At 35.6% G+C, this 18,727-nt stretch overlaps 1 protein-coding gene across 2 annotated transcripts in view; it reads left to right on the forward strand.

Annotated features, from left to right (window-relative positions):
- The window catches only part of fibpa (fibroblast growth factor (acidic) intracellular binding protein a), a 75,665-nt gene extending 57,266 nt beyond the window's left edge, over positions 1-18,399 (forward strand). For both annotated transcript variants that reach the window (XM_039769129.1, XM_039769128.1), the window contains exons 8-10: positions 2,589-2,652; positions 16,057-16,143; positions 18,268-18,399. In XM_039769129.1, coding sequence (XP_039625063.1) covers positions 2,589-2,652; positions 16,057-16,143; positions 18,268-18,384 — 268 coding nt within the window. In that variant the 3' untranslated portion in view covers positions 18,385-18,399. The remainder of the gene's footprint in view (positions 1-2,588; positions 2,653-16,056; positions 16,144-18,267) is intronic.
- The last annotated feature ends 328 nt before the right edge of the window (positions 18,400-18,727 follow it).

An 18,727-nucleotide genomic window follows, 5' to 3' on the forward strand; every position in this document is an offset into this window, starting at 1 on the left:
CGGATAAGCGAAAATGTTGGATAATGGCAGGTGTTAAGAAAAAAACCTATTAAACGTCAAACTATGTTATAATTTTACACATTACGAACCTAATAATCATGTTTTACAACAAAACAAAATAAATTTACTGAAAAAATGAACTTACAGTTACAGAATTGTCTGACGTTAAATACAGTATGTACTGTACTTAAAAAGTTCAGTCCTGTGATGATTTAAAGACATTTTTGATCGTAGTCTGCTTTCCTGACGAGTGCTGTTTCTTCGCTGTGAAGTCTCGCCATCTTTGCAGCATCATTATGTCGATTCCTGTAGCTTCTTCTTGTTGCTCAATGTAATTAATTGTTTCTAGCCTTAACTCTGTCACTAATATAGTCAACATCCGTACGAGCATATACTGTTTACTACAGCATTGTTGATTGCGTGTGTGTTTTTGGTGTGACGTGCGAGTCCCCATCTTGCACCCGAAAACTTGAAGCTGTGTCTCAGTACTTTTAGCAACAGCAGCTTTATTAAGCTTGAAACAACAACAGCAAGGTTATTTAATGTAGCGGGATCTTTCATTCTCCTATACACAGACACAGCAGTCAGGCAGGGTCGGGGGGAAAGTAATACTGAGCCCAGCGCATTTATAATGTCCCTTGTTCCTTGTATCACCCATCAACGGCAGGCGCTTATAGCATGTCCGCTATCTTTTCGGATTGTCTTTTACATCGAACTACAGCGCCGGGAGACTGCGACTGCTTTGGGACGCTCTTCCGCGTGTCGTCCCGTTGGGTGAAATCCCACAAGAGTTTAGAAACTCACTCACACCAGCCATGATTCTTTTCAAAGGTAAAGTGCAGGTTAATTTGCTGTATTTTTACTTTATATTTTGTATTAATAATTTTTATATGAATAGTTTTGGGTTGTGGAACGAATCATCTGAGTTTCCATTATTTCTTATGGGGAAATTCGCACTGATATACTGTATGAGTGCTTTGGACTGCAAGCACATATCCAGAATGAATTATGCTCGCAAACCGAGGTTCCACTGTAATTAGCTGCGGCAGAGTCGGGAGCAACAAAAAATACACTACGTTCACACTCGCAACTAGCAGTTCTTGTTGCCGATTGATGCGTATTTTTTTTTGCGGTGGGACATCGGATAATACGGAATGTAGGATAAGCAAAGGTAGGATAAGCAAGACTCTACTGTGCATTATTCTCTTATTATGCAGTGTGAATACCATGTTTTTTTCTCCTGTGAGACCCTTCAAAGTGTACTTTTGAAGTCAAAAGTCAAAATAAACTAAAAAAAAAAAAAATACTGGTACCCTTGCATCTATTCTGTAGGTAAAAATGTGATTTTTTTTTTTGTTTTTTGCACAGCTTCACTATTTTATAAGTTGTCTGTTTTTTTTTTTTATTACCCTTATTTATTTGGCAGACATTTTATCCAAGGTGGATTGCAAAGCAACCTACCAAAAGTAGGACAGTCTCCTTTAATCTTGGCTAGCAACAATTAATTTTAAGGATGTTAAGGATTTGCTGGCAGTTGGATAATTTCCTGGATTTGTACTGTATCATTTTGTCCATTCCCCAATTTTGGGTTGATTTACTTGCATTTAACTTATCAGTTTTTTCTTGTACTGTCATTTATCTAAATGTCATAAAACTTTTTTTTTTATTAAAATTTTGTGTTTGTTTTTTTTGGGTTCATTTAAAGTTCCTCTTTGTAGCCATGTTTTTGCACGCTCAAGAAATATTACTATTTTTGTTTACTTTTCTTTTATCACCATCATTTTATTGTCACATACCTTTCCCCAATTATTTTGTTGTTTATGGAAGATTAATAGATTTTGAAAATTGCATTTATGGTTAAAGTTACACATAGAATACTCAGAAAAGTCATTTTAAGCACATTTTATTCTTTAACATGAAGAACAATATGTAAGTATTTTAAAGTCGGGCTGCAAATGCAATAAACTTAACTCATTTGACTCCAGTAGTTTCTTCCTGAAATTAAAAGAATTTGCAGGGACCTCCATCTGTGCTATCGAGATCTGTGAACATTCTACAGGACTGAAAACACAGTCGGGTAGTGAACTCATTTGCTGCCAAGCTGGAGTTGCACTGCATGACTTTTCCAGTGATTTTTCAGTCATAGTCTTCATTTACATAATTGTAGCACCCTGGCCCCCAATTATATTGTGGAAATCCCTAGTGACTTAAGTCTTCTTGGTCCCTGACTAACCTTGATAATATCAAAAAGGTTTTATTATGGTTTAAGTTGTAGGAATGGGTTCCTGTATGTGTGAGAGTTTTAAATATTTCCTGAATTTAAGAGTAAAACAAATCAAAATAAATAATGAGTTTGGCCTAATCAGAACACCTGTATTTAATTGGGGTGGAGGGGCTGCGATTCTCACAAAACAAAAACCAAAATTTTCTTTAATGAAAATACTGAAAAGTTGTAGTTGAGCATAACGAATGCTGATGCTGTATAGCATTGATCTTGTTTCCCTGAGATATAGTATGATTAGATTTGAATGTTTACTGATAAGTTAACTTTCTTCTTTAAAGAACTGCTTATGTTTGTTCTTTAACAGCCTGGTCTGCACTGGCTTGAGAGGGAAAATTCAGGTTTTTAATGAAATGGAAGGGAACTTTAAGGTAAGGACAATTTTAACTTTTATGGTAAATTTGTCAGCAGACACTTTTTGTAAAACTTTCTGGTACTAATGATGCATTTTAAATGACTGAACAAATAAGTCCTATGTTATCTTGGCTTATTATTCGTTAAACTTTCAGTTATAGTAATGACACTTATGCCGCCTTGTTTTAATTTATTCATTTTTATTGTTATTAATTCTGAAAGGTTTCATTATAGCGAATAAGATGAAATCAGTACTATATTCCATACTTATAAACACTACATTTACGTGCTGAGTGTAGATGGAGATGTAAGAACAGCAGTGATAGAACAGCAGAATGAAAGATGCATGGAATGAATTCCAAAAACTGCTTCTTGCCCACCCCCCAGACCCTTTTACTATATTTTAAAGGAATCTTTCTGGCGCTGAAGGTAGAACTTAATCAAAACTGTGTTAGCAGTATGCTCAGTGGGAGTGAAATGCAGCTTATGAATGCAGAAAAGAATAGAAATGAGAATGATTAGGTAGATGTATGATGCTGTGAGAAAAACTTGGTGTGGAGACAATAGTTGTTGTGCTTAGGAGAAATAGACTAAGCTGGCGTGGGCCTGGAGTGTAAGGGCCCATTCACACTTGAGTGTTGTAAATTTCCAGCATTTGTTTAGCATTTTTTCAGGCTTTGTAATGTTTTTTGCTAATGTTTTTCAGGTGTTTCTCATGTTTTTTGGTATGTTTTCAGGAGCTTTTTGGGTGTTTTTTGGGCGTTTTTTAGCGTTTTAAAAGAAGCATTTTGCAGGGAATAGTGGTTGTTGAGCTTCCAGAATGTCTTATATGACTTCAGTACTGTGATCACCAGGATTAAAAATGCTAAAGAGCAGATGTCATCAGCGTTGTGTTGGTGTCACCCTTTTCTGCAGCAAACAGAGTTGAGAGGACAATTCTGGATTCTCTGTGAAGCAGGTAGCATCCTGAAAATTTTTAGTATTACACATCAATAAGTACATAAGTAGTGATTTGGGGGTGGAGGGGTCGGGACTACGGCTGTTGGTGCAATATTATGCAAGCGTGTGATCTGATCAACTAGTAACAGCTAGTGAGGAAAGCAGTATCGTGCACAGCAGTAATCAACTGAAAAGAACTGAACATATGTTGTACTCATATACATTTAATCCTACATGTACTGAGAGGTACTCATAAATTTAATCTGCCTATTTGCCTCAACTGCCATCTCATAACCTATTAAACATGCGGTCTGAGAAGGTTGACAGCAAACACATGTGTAAGAAAGGTGCTGAGAGGAGGAAAAGAGCAAGCTCTTGAGGTAAAGAGACTGTGGGGCTAGAGTGACAGAAGAAAAACAGTAAGTAAATGTTATTTGAATTTTCATGCATTTCAGTGTGGACAGAGATCCTTTTTGAAAACAGTGGCAAAACTCCAATGAGGGTGGAGAACATTGAACATTGAAACATTGAAAACAATGCTTTTCAATGAAAACCTGGCAGTTTAGACCGCCTTAGTGTGGGACAATTCCCCTAAACCACTTTCTCCCCTTCAATGCGTTTTAGACTCTACTACCCATTCCCACCCTCACCCCCCTCTTTCCTCTTCAACACCCTAGACACTGTGGGGGACAGCAAATTTCGATGCACTGGTCAATTCAAAAGGAAACCTATAGCTTGTAGCAAAGTAGGGAGTGTGCATTTATGCAAACAACAGGTGCAACACAAATTTGAACGGTGCACCAGGTAGGCTAGCAACACATTTGGGTGGATCTGTGATGGTGGATAGGATTATGGGGAGTTATCCGTTATTGGCTTCAGTTTGGTTATGATACTTGTGTCTGAAAGCTGTTATCAATACCAAAGTCAAAATTTAGTACCAATCCAACACTAACCTGGGAGACTAAACATATTTTCTTCATTTTTTTTTTTTTTTATTGATTTTATTATAATTGTTCCATACAAATAGATCAATTTTTACAAAAAAATAGGATTGAAAACAAAGCAACCCAACCCCCACCCCTGAGAAAGAGAGCATGGCCATTGGAGTAAAACTTAAAGTTGGTCAAAAATACATAAATTGATGAGTTTAATAGGCAGATAAAAAAAGAGAATTATTTCCTCCGTGCTTTAAGAGCTTATTCTAAAATATTATTGATTAGATCCTGCCAGGTTTTGAAAAAGATCTGAACAGATCCTCTAATGGAGTATTACATTTTTTCCAATTTCAAATATTATAAAATATCAGTTACCCACTGACTTAAAAGAGGAGAGTTAGGATTCTTCCAGTTTAGCAAAATAAGTCTGCGTGCCAATAGTGTAGTAAAGGCAATCACAGTTTGTTTGTCCTTCTCCGCTTTAAGCCCATCTGCAAGAACACCAAACACATCTGTTAATGGTTTAGGAGGGATTTTGACACCAAGGCTGTCTGAAAGGCACTTAAAATGTTTTGTCCAGAATGGTGTTAATTTGGTACAGGCCCAAAACATGTGACCCAGTGAGGCTGGGACTTGATTGCAGCGTTCACAGGTTGGATCTTGCCCTGGAAACATTTTGGACAGTTTTAAGCGAGACAAGTGTGCTTGATATATAATTTTAAGTTGAATAATTGTATGCTTTGTGCATATGGAGCTTGAGTGAATTCTCTGCATTGCTACCTTTCACTCCTTTTCTGATATGTTAAGTGATAGATATTTTTCCCATTGTCCTCTTGGATCTTTGAAAGGGAGGGACTGTAAAATCATTTTATATATTGCAGAAATGCTGTCTGAGTCTTCCAAACTGAGCACGATTTTTTCCAGCATGGAGGAAGGTGCGAGATGAGGGAAATCGGGCAGGTTCTATTTGACAAAGTTTCTAATTTGAAGATAGTGAATGGAAAGTTAAACTTGGAATGTAATTGTTCATAGGATGCAAAGATGTTGTCTATATAAAGATCTTTAAGCAATTTAATCCCAAATATTTTTCAGATTTTAAAAACTGCATATGTTTGCAAGGGTTGTAAAAAGTGGTTCTCATACAGAGGTGCCACAGATAAAAGATTCACCATCTTAAAATTCTTTCTACATTGGTTTCATATTCTGAGTGAGTGAAGCACAATTGGGTTATTGGTATACTGGCAATAACTTGCATTTATTGGGGCACAAAGCAGGGAATATAAAGAGGTACTACAGGATTTTATTTCTATTGCTGACCTAGCCTGTGCATGTTCATCTATTTGTGTCCAGGTTTTTATAGCTTATATGTTTGCTGCCCAGTAATAAAAGTGAAAGTTGGGTAGAGCCATGCCACCTTCTTTCTTAGGTCTTTGTAGGGTTGCTCTTTGGATACTTTGGATACTTAAATAAAACGTATTACTAACACATTTCCAGTATTTACTGTAACAGGTAATAATACTCATTTACGCACACTCACAAATACAGATCAATTTAGAAATTTACGAGCAGAACATGCTTCATACACTTTGTGCTGTAAGGAAGGAATGTCAACTCTGCATTACCACTCTGCTTGTATGATAAAACACCTGTACTAGACTTTAACCTGATTAAAACTAAATTTATACCTATAACTTTTTTTGAAGTCTTTTCACTTGATTGCAGTGTATGCACACACTTGACTTCTCCCACAATAGCTGTCACTAGATGACTGAAGAAAGTGTGTGCACAATGACACCGGCAGTTTTTGATTTTTTTTTGTTTTGATATTCTGCTTTACTCCTGACGCATCCCAGAAGAAGCAGTGACTGATTTCTATTGAAACTCTTCCAAAAATGCTCTTTGTTTTCTTTTACCAACAGTTTATGACTGATTTCAGTGCAACATGCATTTGGCTAAAAACTCTGGAAAAGTGCTGCAAGCAGGAGTTTCTAAACTGCTTGCTGTTAAAATGCTTAGTTGTGAATAGTGTCATTGAAAATACTGCAAAATAAATTTTAAAATGGTTTAGGAGTGTTCTGGTTTAGTGTTAAAATTAGGTACAGTAAAATATGCTTACAAATAAATGGGCCCGAAGGTGGTGGTTGAAAGAAGAGTTGCACCAAGATTGAGGTGGTGGGGATGTGGCCCCTAGAGAGGCCAAAGGATACATGGTTGGAAGTAGTATTGGATGATAAGAAAGTATAGTATATGCCTCACCTCAAAGAACGCCCAAGACAGCAAAGCAGTAAGATTTAATGGAATCTACTAGCCTGTGTAAATCTGCAAAATGGCTGTTCAACTGGTGGTTCGTGGTGATGTTGATGATGATTTACATTATTTGAATAAATTCCTTCCAGATTCTAAAAATAAGTTTAGACTGTTCCTCATAGCTTTTTTAAAATTTTAAATAGAATAAGACACCGCTTTCCCACTTTAAGGAGGATGAGTTAGGGTTTTACAGTTCAGTAAGGTAGTTGGGCAAATGAGCAGTGATGTGTAAGACATCACATTAAATCTTTCATGCCAAACGTTTGTCTGATAAGATGTTACTTCAAGTAGGATTTGGAGTAATTGTAAGTTCAAAGCTTTCTGACAAATATTTAAAGATTTTTTTTCTAACCATCCAGTACTAAAATTGAGTTGTGGTGTTATCTTGATATTGGCATTGTTACTAGTATATTTTAATTCGTATATATTTTGTGAAATATTGCCAGCATGTTTTCACTAATAAAAGAAGGATCAAACAGCACCAATTTCTTAATAATAAATATACTTACAATAGTAGATCACCAGTTTTTAAACTATTGAAAAATATTTTTTGCTGCTGGATAATTGAAATAACTATAATATTGTGTTGTGTTTCAATTAATACCTTTTACTTTAAATAGATTTTTTAAATTTCCATTTAAAAATTTAAATTTAACATTTTGCACATCTTTATATCTATTACAGAGTAACATTGGGAGTATTTTTACTTCACCTTTCACTTAAGGTGGATTTTTTTTTTATTTGCATGATTCAGTATTCCTCTTCCATGTTATTACTGTCCTGTCGAAGAGCCTTCTCCTATCTCAAGCCCTGACTCTAAATTTATGGCCTTTAAATCACACTTTTGGTTCACATTCAGGCCAGAAATACCCCTCTAAGATCACAGGGCTTTTGACTCAAATTCATACTTAGCGGTCTCTGAAGGAGATATACTTCTTAACCCATTCTCTCTTTAAGGAGCCTAAGACCAGTTTGCCTGCTTTATGTTTTGGACAGCAGGAATCTGTCTCACATGGTACTTCCTTTTTGCCGCCTGCCGGTGAATGTGGAGCCTTTCTTGGCTCCTGTCAAGCCTCCATTGCCTCACAGCTTTTAAGGTATGTAGGAAAATGAATTTGCAGTGCACTCACTGGTCAAACAGGCTCTACTATTCCTGGAAGCTCCTTCCTGCCCATGGTGACATGAAGAGGTTTTTTCAGCTGCATGACTCAATTCACTTTGTTTATATGGCTCACATACCTTTTTGGTACTTCTTCTGTTCGTAGTAGTCTCTTGCCAAATGGGAAATCCATTTAAGGTTTCATTGTCATATTTCAATAGGTGGAAAGTTTAAAAAAAAAAAATAAAGAACATTAAGTTACTGGAAATTGGCAGTAAAACAAAGACAAACAAAAGTTTCAGTTGACTGAATTCCATTAGGAGATATTTCTCTTGGAGCCAGTAGCAATTTAGAGTTGCTTAAGTCAACATTAAACTGATTAAGTCCCTTGCTATACAGTCTTCTGTATAAATTATAAAGTTGTGTTTATATTTGTTTCTGTCTCATATTAACATAGCCTGCATCTGTAACTATAAATCACCATTAGTTGACATCTTGATACTTGGACTAAAATGAGCAAGTTGTTAATCGGGTTAGTTGACACCTGATCATGTTTAATTGCCTTAGCTATGCAGTAGCTTAGGCAAATAGCAATAAGTCATTCATATACTAAGTTCAGAAAAACAAGCAACTGTGCTGTGCTAAAGTTATTAGTCTTTAGCCTTATAAATGCTGAAACAGACAGGTCATCCATTTTACTGACAGGTCCTTCCCCTGATTGGAGACTCCTTGTATGATAGTTTATCAACAACATTGTCACTTGCATTTAAAAATAATTTCAGAGAGGATTCTGCAAAACCTAAATTAAAGCCTCTCAGTTTAACCTTGACATTGTGGACTGAAGGGGATGCTCATCAGTGGTCTCTAAACTCAGAGTAACTTCAAAGAAGCTCAACTGTTAAAAGCAAACCCATTTATTAATAGAAAATAAATGTTTCAGGGATAGGCAGTGACAGAAAGAGCATTAAAAAATCAAATGAAATACAGTAAAAATCTTAATGTCTCGCTTAGTCAAAATAAATACCAGTAAGGTCCAAGTTTTTTGCTCATGAGGTGGTCGGCCCACTTACCCAATGGTTATTCTTTCTTTCTCTTCTTCTATCCTTCTTTAGCCAAGTCTCTTCATAAGCCTCAGGCTGTACATTTTTCCCAAGATTCTCCTCAGATACACTTGAAGGAGAACAGATAGCCTGTCCCCACAAACAAACTGATTTTCCCTGCACTCCAGCAGGATTTTGTTCACCAGAAATCTAATCTATGCCCCAACTGAGCTGACTCTCGCAACATATACTCTATGTGAAAGAAATGAGCTTTTTCTAACAAGAAAGATAGGAAAAGAACAGAGGAAAAAACTGCTAACAAGGGGAAGTGGATTTAGAATCCTTTTCTTATTTTAGAAGTCATTTATTGTTTTTGATAGCCATGATACACAAGTCACACATTATGAGATTTACCCAAACACACAACTATCTAATTACTTCATACTTGCATATCTCAAAATGTTTATATTTAGTTAGTAAATGACTATACTGAGCAGAGCTAGAGGTAACTGCATTTCATGATTCTTGTCAGTGTTCTTCAGTTCATATAAGGAAGGGTTAAAAGTACAGTTACTAAACAGAAAAGCAATGTTTTTAAACTTGAGGAGGATTCTGTGATGATTAGTATATATTATACAAGAATGTTTTTGTTTGTTCATATGAACAAGAGGTTGTTACTTTTCCAATGGTATCTCTACTTTTGCATGAGCCAGTTCAGAATACTGCACTGGAAAATTGTTCTTTTGATCTGACTAATCAAGGCAGGGCCACTAAAGCTGGTTTGTAATTCATCTGTTTGTGAAGTACAGACACCACTTAAGGCTTAATATATGTCTCTCTAGCAGTGTCTTTTCTAATTTTAAGTCAAAGAAGGAATTAGAATGTATGTATGAAATATACAGAAGTCTTTTGTAAAATATTTATTGCTTAGGTGGAATGTGTGTATGAAATATACAGAAGCCTTTTGTAAAATATTTATTGTTCAGGTTAAGTGTCTAAAGTTTTAGACATAATCTAAAGCATATATTTTTCTAACACACCAGTATGAGGTTGCATTATTGCTTTGTAGTGAAAGGGCTAGAGGATTTGACTTTTAACAGGGGTCACTGTGAGAATATAACAACTTATTTGAATTACAAATGATCAAATTGTAGAATATTTTATATATATATATATATCTATATATATATATCTATATATATATATATATCTATATATATATATATCTATATATATATCTATATATATATCTCTCTCTCTCTATATATATATATATATATATATATATCTATACTAATAAAAGGCAAAGCCCTCACTCACTCACTCACTCACTCACTCACTGACTCATCACTAATTCTCCAACTTCCCGTGTAGGTAGAAGGCTGAAATTTGGCAGGCTTATTCCTTACAGCTTACTTACAAAAGTTGGGCAGGTTTCATTTCGAAATTCTACGCGTAAGGGTCATAACTGGAACCTATTTTTCTACATATAATGTAATGGAGTTGAGTTGGAGATGGCCGTGGGGGGCGGAGTTTCGTGTGACATCATCACGCCTCCTACGTAAGTACGTAGAGAACAAGGAAGAACTCCAAACAGCGATGAGCACAAAACGCCATTTCACAATTGAGAAGGCAGAAAAACATTATGAAGCAAATGATGCATACAAGCATATTCATAAGTACAGCTACTGCGGAAACAAAGCACGGCGTGAACCGTAAGTTTATATTAAATTAAGTTCATAGACAGGCTGCCACTAGCGTTTGTAATTTAGTGCCTGCCCATATAAGGCCGTCCATCAGCGGCAATCCAATACAAACACTGCCGGTAAATATTCACGGTGAAGGACTGTGCTTATGCAGAGGAAGATGAGATGGTCAGGGTGGTGTTTGGCACAAACTCATTGAAACTGCGAGAGAAACTTTTAAGTGCGGGTCTTAGCTGACATTACGAGATGGCACCAGCACAGCTGGGAACCTTCGATGCAAGAACACCAAGCGGCTCCGTGAACTGGCGCAGTGCACAGACAAAAGCAACAGTTCCAAAGAGTGCTGAACAAAACCGAATTACACAATTGAGAAGGCAGCAAAAAATATGAAGCGCCTGATACATACAATCATATTCATAAGTGCAGCTACTGCGAAACAAAGCACACGGTGGAAAAAGTGAATGTCCCGCTAAAGGAAGACAGTGTAAAAAAAACCCGTGCATGCAGTTTGTCACATCTCAGATAAAGAGGAAGACGAGCTGTTTATTGATGCAGTAAGAAACTAATCGATGAATGAAACCTCTTATCTTTACAACGATTGACAAACACGGAATGTAACTTGAACACAACACATCCTACAAATACGACCCTGATTGAAACAAATAATGATAATCAAATCCTTGATGACAGCAACATTCAATAACACTCACAAAACAATTACTGTATATTGACAATCATGTTACGCTATTTTTAAAATGTTCCCTTTTTTTCATAACTTCTACTTCTCCACTGCGATACGGGTATATATATATAATGTATATATATACCCGATCTACAGTACATACTCTCGCATAGACAAGCCACACGCTGTGGCTCAATTGTAGAGTCTTCGCCTCTAATGCCGACATTCGAGGTTCGATTCCCGAGAGGGATGCACTGAGTATGTACGCTACCGATTCATTTTACCTTCGCATCTCCTTGGTTTGGGACGTATGAAAAATATTAGGTTAACAGAATCATGTTACGTTATTTTTAAAATGTTTCCCTTTATTAGCACAAGCACAGCTGAGAAGCTTCGATGCATGTACTCCATAACGCGTTAAAAAAATAACGCATTTAATCACACTTTCAATTCCAAGCAAACGGGAACTTTTGTCAATGCATGATTTCCTGGTACATCCATTACACTGATGCACACATCACAGCTACAAAAATGTTAGAGTCGGAATAAAGCGCGTTCCTACGACTGATCATTTCGACTTCCTGCAAGCCTTGATAAAAGCATGGTTTTGTGCACACTGAAAAGCAAGCAAAATTAGATGCATTACAGAAAGCGGACTTTGTGGCTCTTACTGGGGATCATTGGACTTCCGTGACCGTTAGTAATTCTGATTACATCTAATTACAAAATGTTCAATGATCACACTGTTTTAGCCTAATGTACAAAATAATTTTGGCTAATGTTACTCAGAGTTTAAAGATTAAGTTGGTCAAATTACCTTTTATGTTTCTGACTTAATTTTTTAAGAAGAAAAACTGCACTTTATGTTGAAATTTTGGTTATTATTATTTAAAGACAATACTATTCTGAAAATGTACTTAAAGTACTTAAACTACCACTTTATTTTTAAGTCTGCCCAATTTTAACCAGGGATGATATTTTTGTTTCTGTTTTGAATTGAAATGCAGTTTAAAGGCTTTTTTTCAGAAATTAAAACAGCTTCAGTTTACAATATTCATGTCCATGTCTATTATTTGATTCTGTCGCCCACTAAAACACTTTTAAATTAAAAAAAAACATTTGCGATTTGGGGCAAATTTACGTGTGATTACATACGATTAATCAAGATTAATTCTTACACAGCCTCTAATTAATTGGATTAATTTTTTAATCGAGTCCCACCTAATATATATATATGTGGATATATATATGTAGATTTGTATATATATATGTGTATATACAGTATATATGTAGATATGTATATGTGTATATACAGTATGTATATATATATGTGTGTGTATATACAGTATGTGTATATATGTATATGTATATATATGTATGTGTATAGATGTGTGTATATATATATATATATATATATATATATATATATATTTATATATGTTTATATATGTGTTTGTGTGTGTATATATAACACTCATGACAATGACAAAACAATTACATTGTCAATCATGTTACGTTATTATTAAAATGTTTCCTTTTCTTTTTACTTTTCCGCTATCAATCGCAGGTATTTTACTATATATATATATATATATATATATATACAGAGATATATATATATACAGATATATATATATATAGATATATATAAATATATATATGTATATATAAATAGATAGATATGACAACAACACTCATATCAATAACAAAACAATTACATTAACAATCATCTTACGCTATTTTTAAAATGTTTGCTTTTCTTTTTCATAACTTCTTTAACACACTACTTCTCCGCCACGAAGCGCGGGTATTTTGATAGTAAATATATATATATATATATATATACATATAGCAGTGGTAGCGCTGCTGCCTCAGCAGTTAGGAGACCCGGGTTCGCTTCCCGGGTCCTCCCTACGTGGAGTTTGCATGTTCTCCCGTGTCTGCGTGGGTTTCCTCCGGCACTGGTTTCCTCCCACAATCCAAAGACATGCAGGTTAGGTGGATTGGCGATTCTAAATTGGCCCTAGTGTGTGCTTGGTGTGTTTGTGTGTGTCCTGCGGTGGGTTGGCACTCTGCCCAGGATTGGTTCCTGCCTTGTGCCCTGTGTTGGCTGGGATTGGCTCCAGCAGACCCCCGTGACCCTGTATTCGGATTCAGCGGGTTAGAAAATGGATGGATGGATGGATATAATATATATATATATATATATATATATATATATATATATATATATATATATATAACGTAACACTATGACATGTAAAGCACTTTGGATAAAATTTAAAGCTTTGTTAAGAGATTTAACACTCTAAACTGTGATATCTGTATTTGCATAAAGAAGTCCCTTTTTCTGTGTAGTTTATGGGAACTGCTTTTAGTACTCTAACTGCCCCCTGCTGACCATCTTAAGTATACACAACAGTTTCCAAAATAACCAATCAGTCAAATGTATTTATAAAGCACATTTAAAAAAAACAACTGAAGTTGTACCAAAGTGCTGTACAAAGATGCATGGAAGACTACTACAAAACAACCAATTTCATAACACAGAACTATTTAATATCTATCCTCCCCCTCCCAAATTTTTTTAAGCCAGATTGAAACACATTGCATAAGTTATTGTTTTTCCCCAAATATGAAAGTAGTAGTACATAAACCAAGTTTTCCATAATTTTGGGCAGGAAAGGGAGCTTAGAGGTGTGCCTGGCCTGTAGTTTGAGAGCTCTGTACAGTCCAGAGTAGTCTTCTTCAGATGTGGCTGAACACAGAACTATTTAATATCTATCCTCCCCTCCCGAAATTGTTTAAGCCAAATTGAAACACATTGCATAAGTTATTTTTTTCCCCAAATATGAAAGTAGTTGTACATAAACCAAGTTTTCCATAATTTTGGACAGGAAAGGGAGCTTAGACATGTGCCTGGCCTGTAGTTTGAGAGCACTGTAGAGTTCAGAGTAGTCTTTTTTAGATTGCATGCTTGAAATTGTCAGGCAATTCCCCCTTTTTTTTTTAAAAAGTTCTTAATTATGGCCAAAATAAATTGACTAATGACCCCAGAAGAGACTTTAAACAGGCATACGTGTAAAGTATCAAGAGGATATCTGGAAGGACTGTATCGGCTAACTGGGAGGAGGAGACTGAATTAAAAAGTGTAAACTGGGTATGCGCTGGCCTAAGGGAAGCTGGAATCCCCTCACTGTGGTCCACAGCTGGAAGGATAATGCCTGACCAAATAACTTGGATTTTATCTATAAAAGAGTTGAGGAATAGCTTAGTCAAGCTCATAGGGAGACCACTGCCTGGATTTAAAAAAAGTCTTTATGGTGTTAAAGAACAGTCTAGGCCTCGAGGCAGCATTTGCAGTTAAATCTGATAGTTAATTTGATTTTGCTGTTCTCACTGCTTCTTGGTAGAGCTACTTGCAGATTTTCAGAATTTTATATGAGACCTATAGTTTATCCTTTTTTCACATGTGCTCAGCCTGCCTGCATTCCTGCCTGATAGAACGAGTGGTGTCATTTAGCCAAGGCTGAACTCTGGCCTTAACCCTGACTCTCCTTAACTTTAAGGGTATAGTTAGGTCCAGTGTTTGCTTGCATGTAGGCTCCAGGAGCTTAACCAGGCTAAGAGCATTGGAGCACACAAAGAGGACTTGAATGAAGTGAAGGTTTGAATGAGTGAAGGTTTGAAAAGGTATCACAAAACTGTAAGGCAGATTCAGCAATAGACAATGTCAATTACAGAAACTTTGTTTATGTTTGAAATACAGCTAAGAAAGTGTTATCTTGGTTTTTGACAAACTCTAAATTATTGTCATTGACAAATCTGTACCTAGTCGGGATGCTTAATATGTCAGTTTCATGTTGTGAGAAAATTATGAAGAAGTGTTTTTGCTCTGTGTATTGGCTTTTCCCCCTTGTAAAATATTATTAATTAATGAATACTTACTCTATATAATGTTGAAATTTTAATTTACCATAGGAAAAACAGGCACGGGTTAGGTACAATGGATGGCTACAATTCACGCATCCTGTAGCAGCCACTAAATCCATCAAAGATTTACTTGGATCAATGCCATTTTAAACAATTGAAGGCTACTTGGATTGAGTGATGACCTCAATGCAAGTAACCAGTTTGGCAGGCTGTTCCATTAGCTAATTGGTGTGAGGTAGCAGTGAAGCTGCACAATAACTGGTGTGTGAGCAAGGTCCGCCAATATGATAGTATTGTGTAGCTGCTGACTTACTGGTCATCTGATGGCAATGAAGAAACTTTGGATTGTGGTCTCTCCAACTTGGGGCAGTCCTTCTGAAGCAAGATGGTGTAGCAAGCACAGGCTGGATGCAAACTACAGCTAGACCAGTGGCATTAGGGTCATCTGGGTCTAAGGCACACATCCAGAGTTCTAAATTTTTATTCGGTTTCAGCAGGGTGGAAGACTGGATGTTCTAGTTTACAAAAGGCATTCCATACAATATGTTCTGCTTTTACTGTATTCTCAAGTTTAAATTCTAAGGTGTAATGTAGGTTATTTTGAGGAATACAGAAAGAAGTAAGTGTATACTTATTTTACAAAAAGATATCACAATATAATTGGATTAGAACCAGGGTAAATGTAAAGGTAGCTTGATCTCATTAATTTACTGTATTTTTTCATAATTGTGGCTATTGTACAATATTAACTATCCTTTCCTATTCTTATTTGATTGACAGAATCTCTCTAGAGGTCTAATAAATATTGCAGCAAAGCTGACCAACACAAAAGATGTTCGTGACTTTTTCATTGACCTTGTGGAGAAGGTAAGCTTTTTAATGTTTGTTCATAAATTGTAAACAGTGACAGAATTACGTTACATCAGAATTAGGCAATACCTTATTGGTGCTTATTTTCATCTGAATGGTGAAATATAACAAAAGAGAGTTACACTGTACATGTGTAGTTAAAAATTGTTGTCCAGAAGAATTCCAAAAACTAGCGTAAAGGAAATACAGTCACTGAATGGGGATATGCATTGGTTATATTACTATTGTTTAAAATTTCCAAGGTGTCATGGAAACAAGTAGGTGCTGAGTCGCGTTGATATATTCAACTAAGTATTTTGCATCTAATCCTCCAGGGAGCAAATGATCCACAGAGGATATAGAGTGGTAGGTAACTAGCATTCCATAACATCCTGCACATACCCTATGAAAGCCAGATCAGTGACGTGGCTACAAAGGTTAGGATTCCAATGTTACTTGGCCACCATCTCACCATCTTTTATAATGGTGAAGTAGTAGGAGGAATTTTCAAAAGTCACCACTATCCAACCTTAACTTGTTATTGTTTTTTTTTTATGGAAAACCTGATAAATGATTCTGTATTGCTAATTATGAGTATTATGAATATATAAACCTAATGATATGTTTAGGATGACATGCTGATCATCAACGCTATTTTTATATGCCGTTTACTACTGCTTACAAGGTAAATTCATTTTTGTTATAGTTTGTGCACAGGGCCAGTTGAATACCTTTATTGAATTAATTTCACTCATCCCTTTCATAAATGTATTAACTCATTGTATGTCATTGTATGGAGTTTTAAAACTGAAATGCATGATTAAGAAAATTTATAGTTCACAAACTAAAATGTTTTTTTTAAAAATGCTTTCATTTAAATTCACTTTTTAAATTATTCATAAGAAATAAGGGGATGTTTCTGAAATTTTAATTTAAATGTATTTGACATGTTCTAAAAAGACTGGACCCAAAATTCAAACAGCTAGATTTTTGAGACTATTATAGAACGTAAGGTAAACACATTTTGTTCCATAATTAGATACAGACATATCACTGAGCTTAAATTATATTGAGATGTGTTTTTTTGGTGGTTATCTCTTGTAATCCAAATCTTTCCAGGAGTGTCATGCCTTCCAAAATTTGTCCTAGGATGCATTGTAAAATTCTTCAGACTGTCACCAAAAAAAAAATAAAAATCATACAGAGTGTAGCAGGGTTAATTGCCATGCTAAAGGTCATGACACCAACATAAGAAAGGCAGTGGGCAAAATGGGTTTTATTATAGAGTAGCAACAGCTAACCAAGTATAAAATAAATGCTCATCTCTCAGTTGTCGGGAAACACCTATATGTTCCATCAGCTTTTTAGGAGAATATTCTGTGTTCAGATGAGACAAAAGTACAACTTTGTGGAAGACATGGGTTGAATTATATGAAACTTAAAGAAGGCACAGCATTGCAGAGTAAAAACATTACACCAACAGTCAAACATATGTTGGTAGTGGTAGTGTGATGGTATAGGGATTCTTTGCTCCCTCAGGATCTAGATGACTTTATATAACTGAAGGAATCATTAATTCTGCTTTGTATAAGAACATTCTGAAGGAGAATTTCTGGTAATCTGTCTTTGTGATGAAGGTAAAGTGTAGCTGGGTAATGCAGCAAGCCAGTGATCCAAAATACAACAGCACTTTGACATCCGAATGGTTGAAAAGAAGCAGAATTAAAATGTTGTACTTATTTATTTAAAGTCCAGACTTAAATCCAATAAAAATTCTGTGGCAGACCGTCAAATGAGAAATAGTAACTCAAAAATCTCCTAATGTTTCTGAAGTTTCAGTCTATGTTGAATAACTCTCCTTATTCAGTAAATAACATAACAGAAATGTTATTTGTTCACTCAGGTCCCTGTTATCTAATTTTCAAGTTTGTCACATGAAAACATTCAGTGTTCAAATTTGCAGTAAAAGAGGAAATCAGGAAGGTGGCAAATGTTTTTTCACATCACTGTACTTCATCTGTCTGTCAGGCTTGAACTATTTGTTAGAATATATCCAAAATTCACTCTTGAGTAAACTGATTGTAACACCTTGATTAATCAACATATTTGCATCCTTTTTTTTCTTTTTCTTTTTCTTAACAGGTTATAGAACCTTGCAAAGCAGACAGATGGCTAATAAGTGATGTGCGGGCTTTCCTTACTCAGTATACAAACTCTGCGAGGGCACTTGATGGCTTTAAGTACGTACAATCTAGTTAATTGTTACTGACTTTATTTTAGATTTTAGTTTTACTAGAATGTTTTCACAAGGGTTCAGTTCTCAGCTGAGGTGTCCTCGTGTATGCTAAGCTTTCCTCTCAAAGCTTTCAGACTGGTGAAGAGTTGGAATGACAATAAATGACTGAAATCTTTTCCAGGATTGTTTTCTGTCTTCTAAATATTTCTAATAGTATCGCAGATTTAAAGCACATATTGAATCTACAATGTAAGCTTACCATTTGAATATGTCTTGTGTAGATGCGCTGTAATTCACAGTAATGTCCTGGCAACACCCAATTGTAAAAAACAGAGGCACACATGTGAAGTTTCTTTTTTTGTGCTC

Source organism: Polypterus senegalus, chromosome 11, assembly GCF_016835505.1.
Source record: "Polypterus senegalus isolate Bchr_013 chromosome 11, ASM1683550v1, whole genome shotgun sequence".
Taxonomy (NCBI): Eukaryota; Metazoa; Chordata; class Cladistia; order Polypteriformes; family Polypteridae; genus Polypterus; species Polypterus senegalus.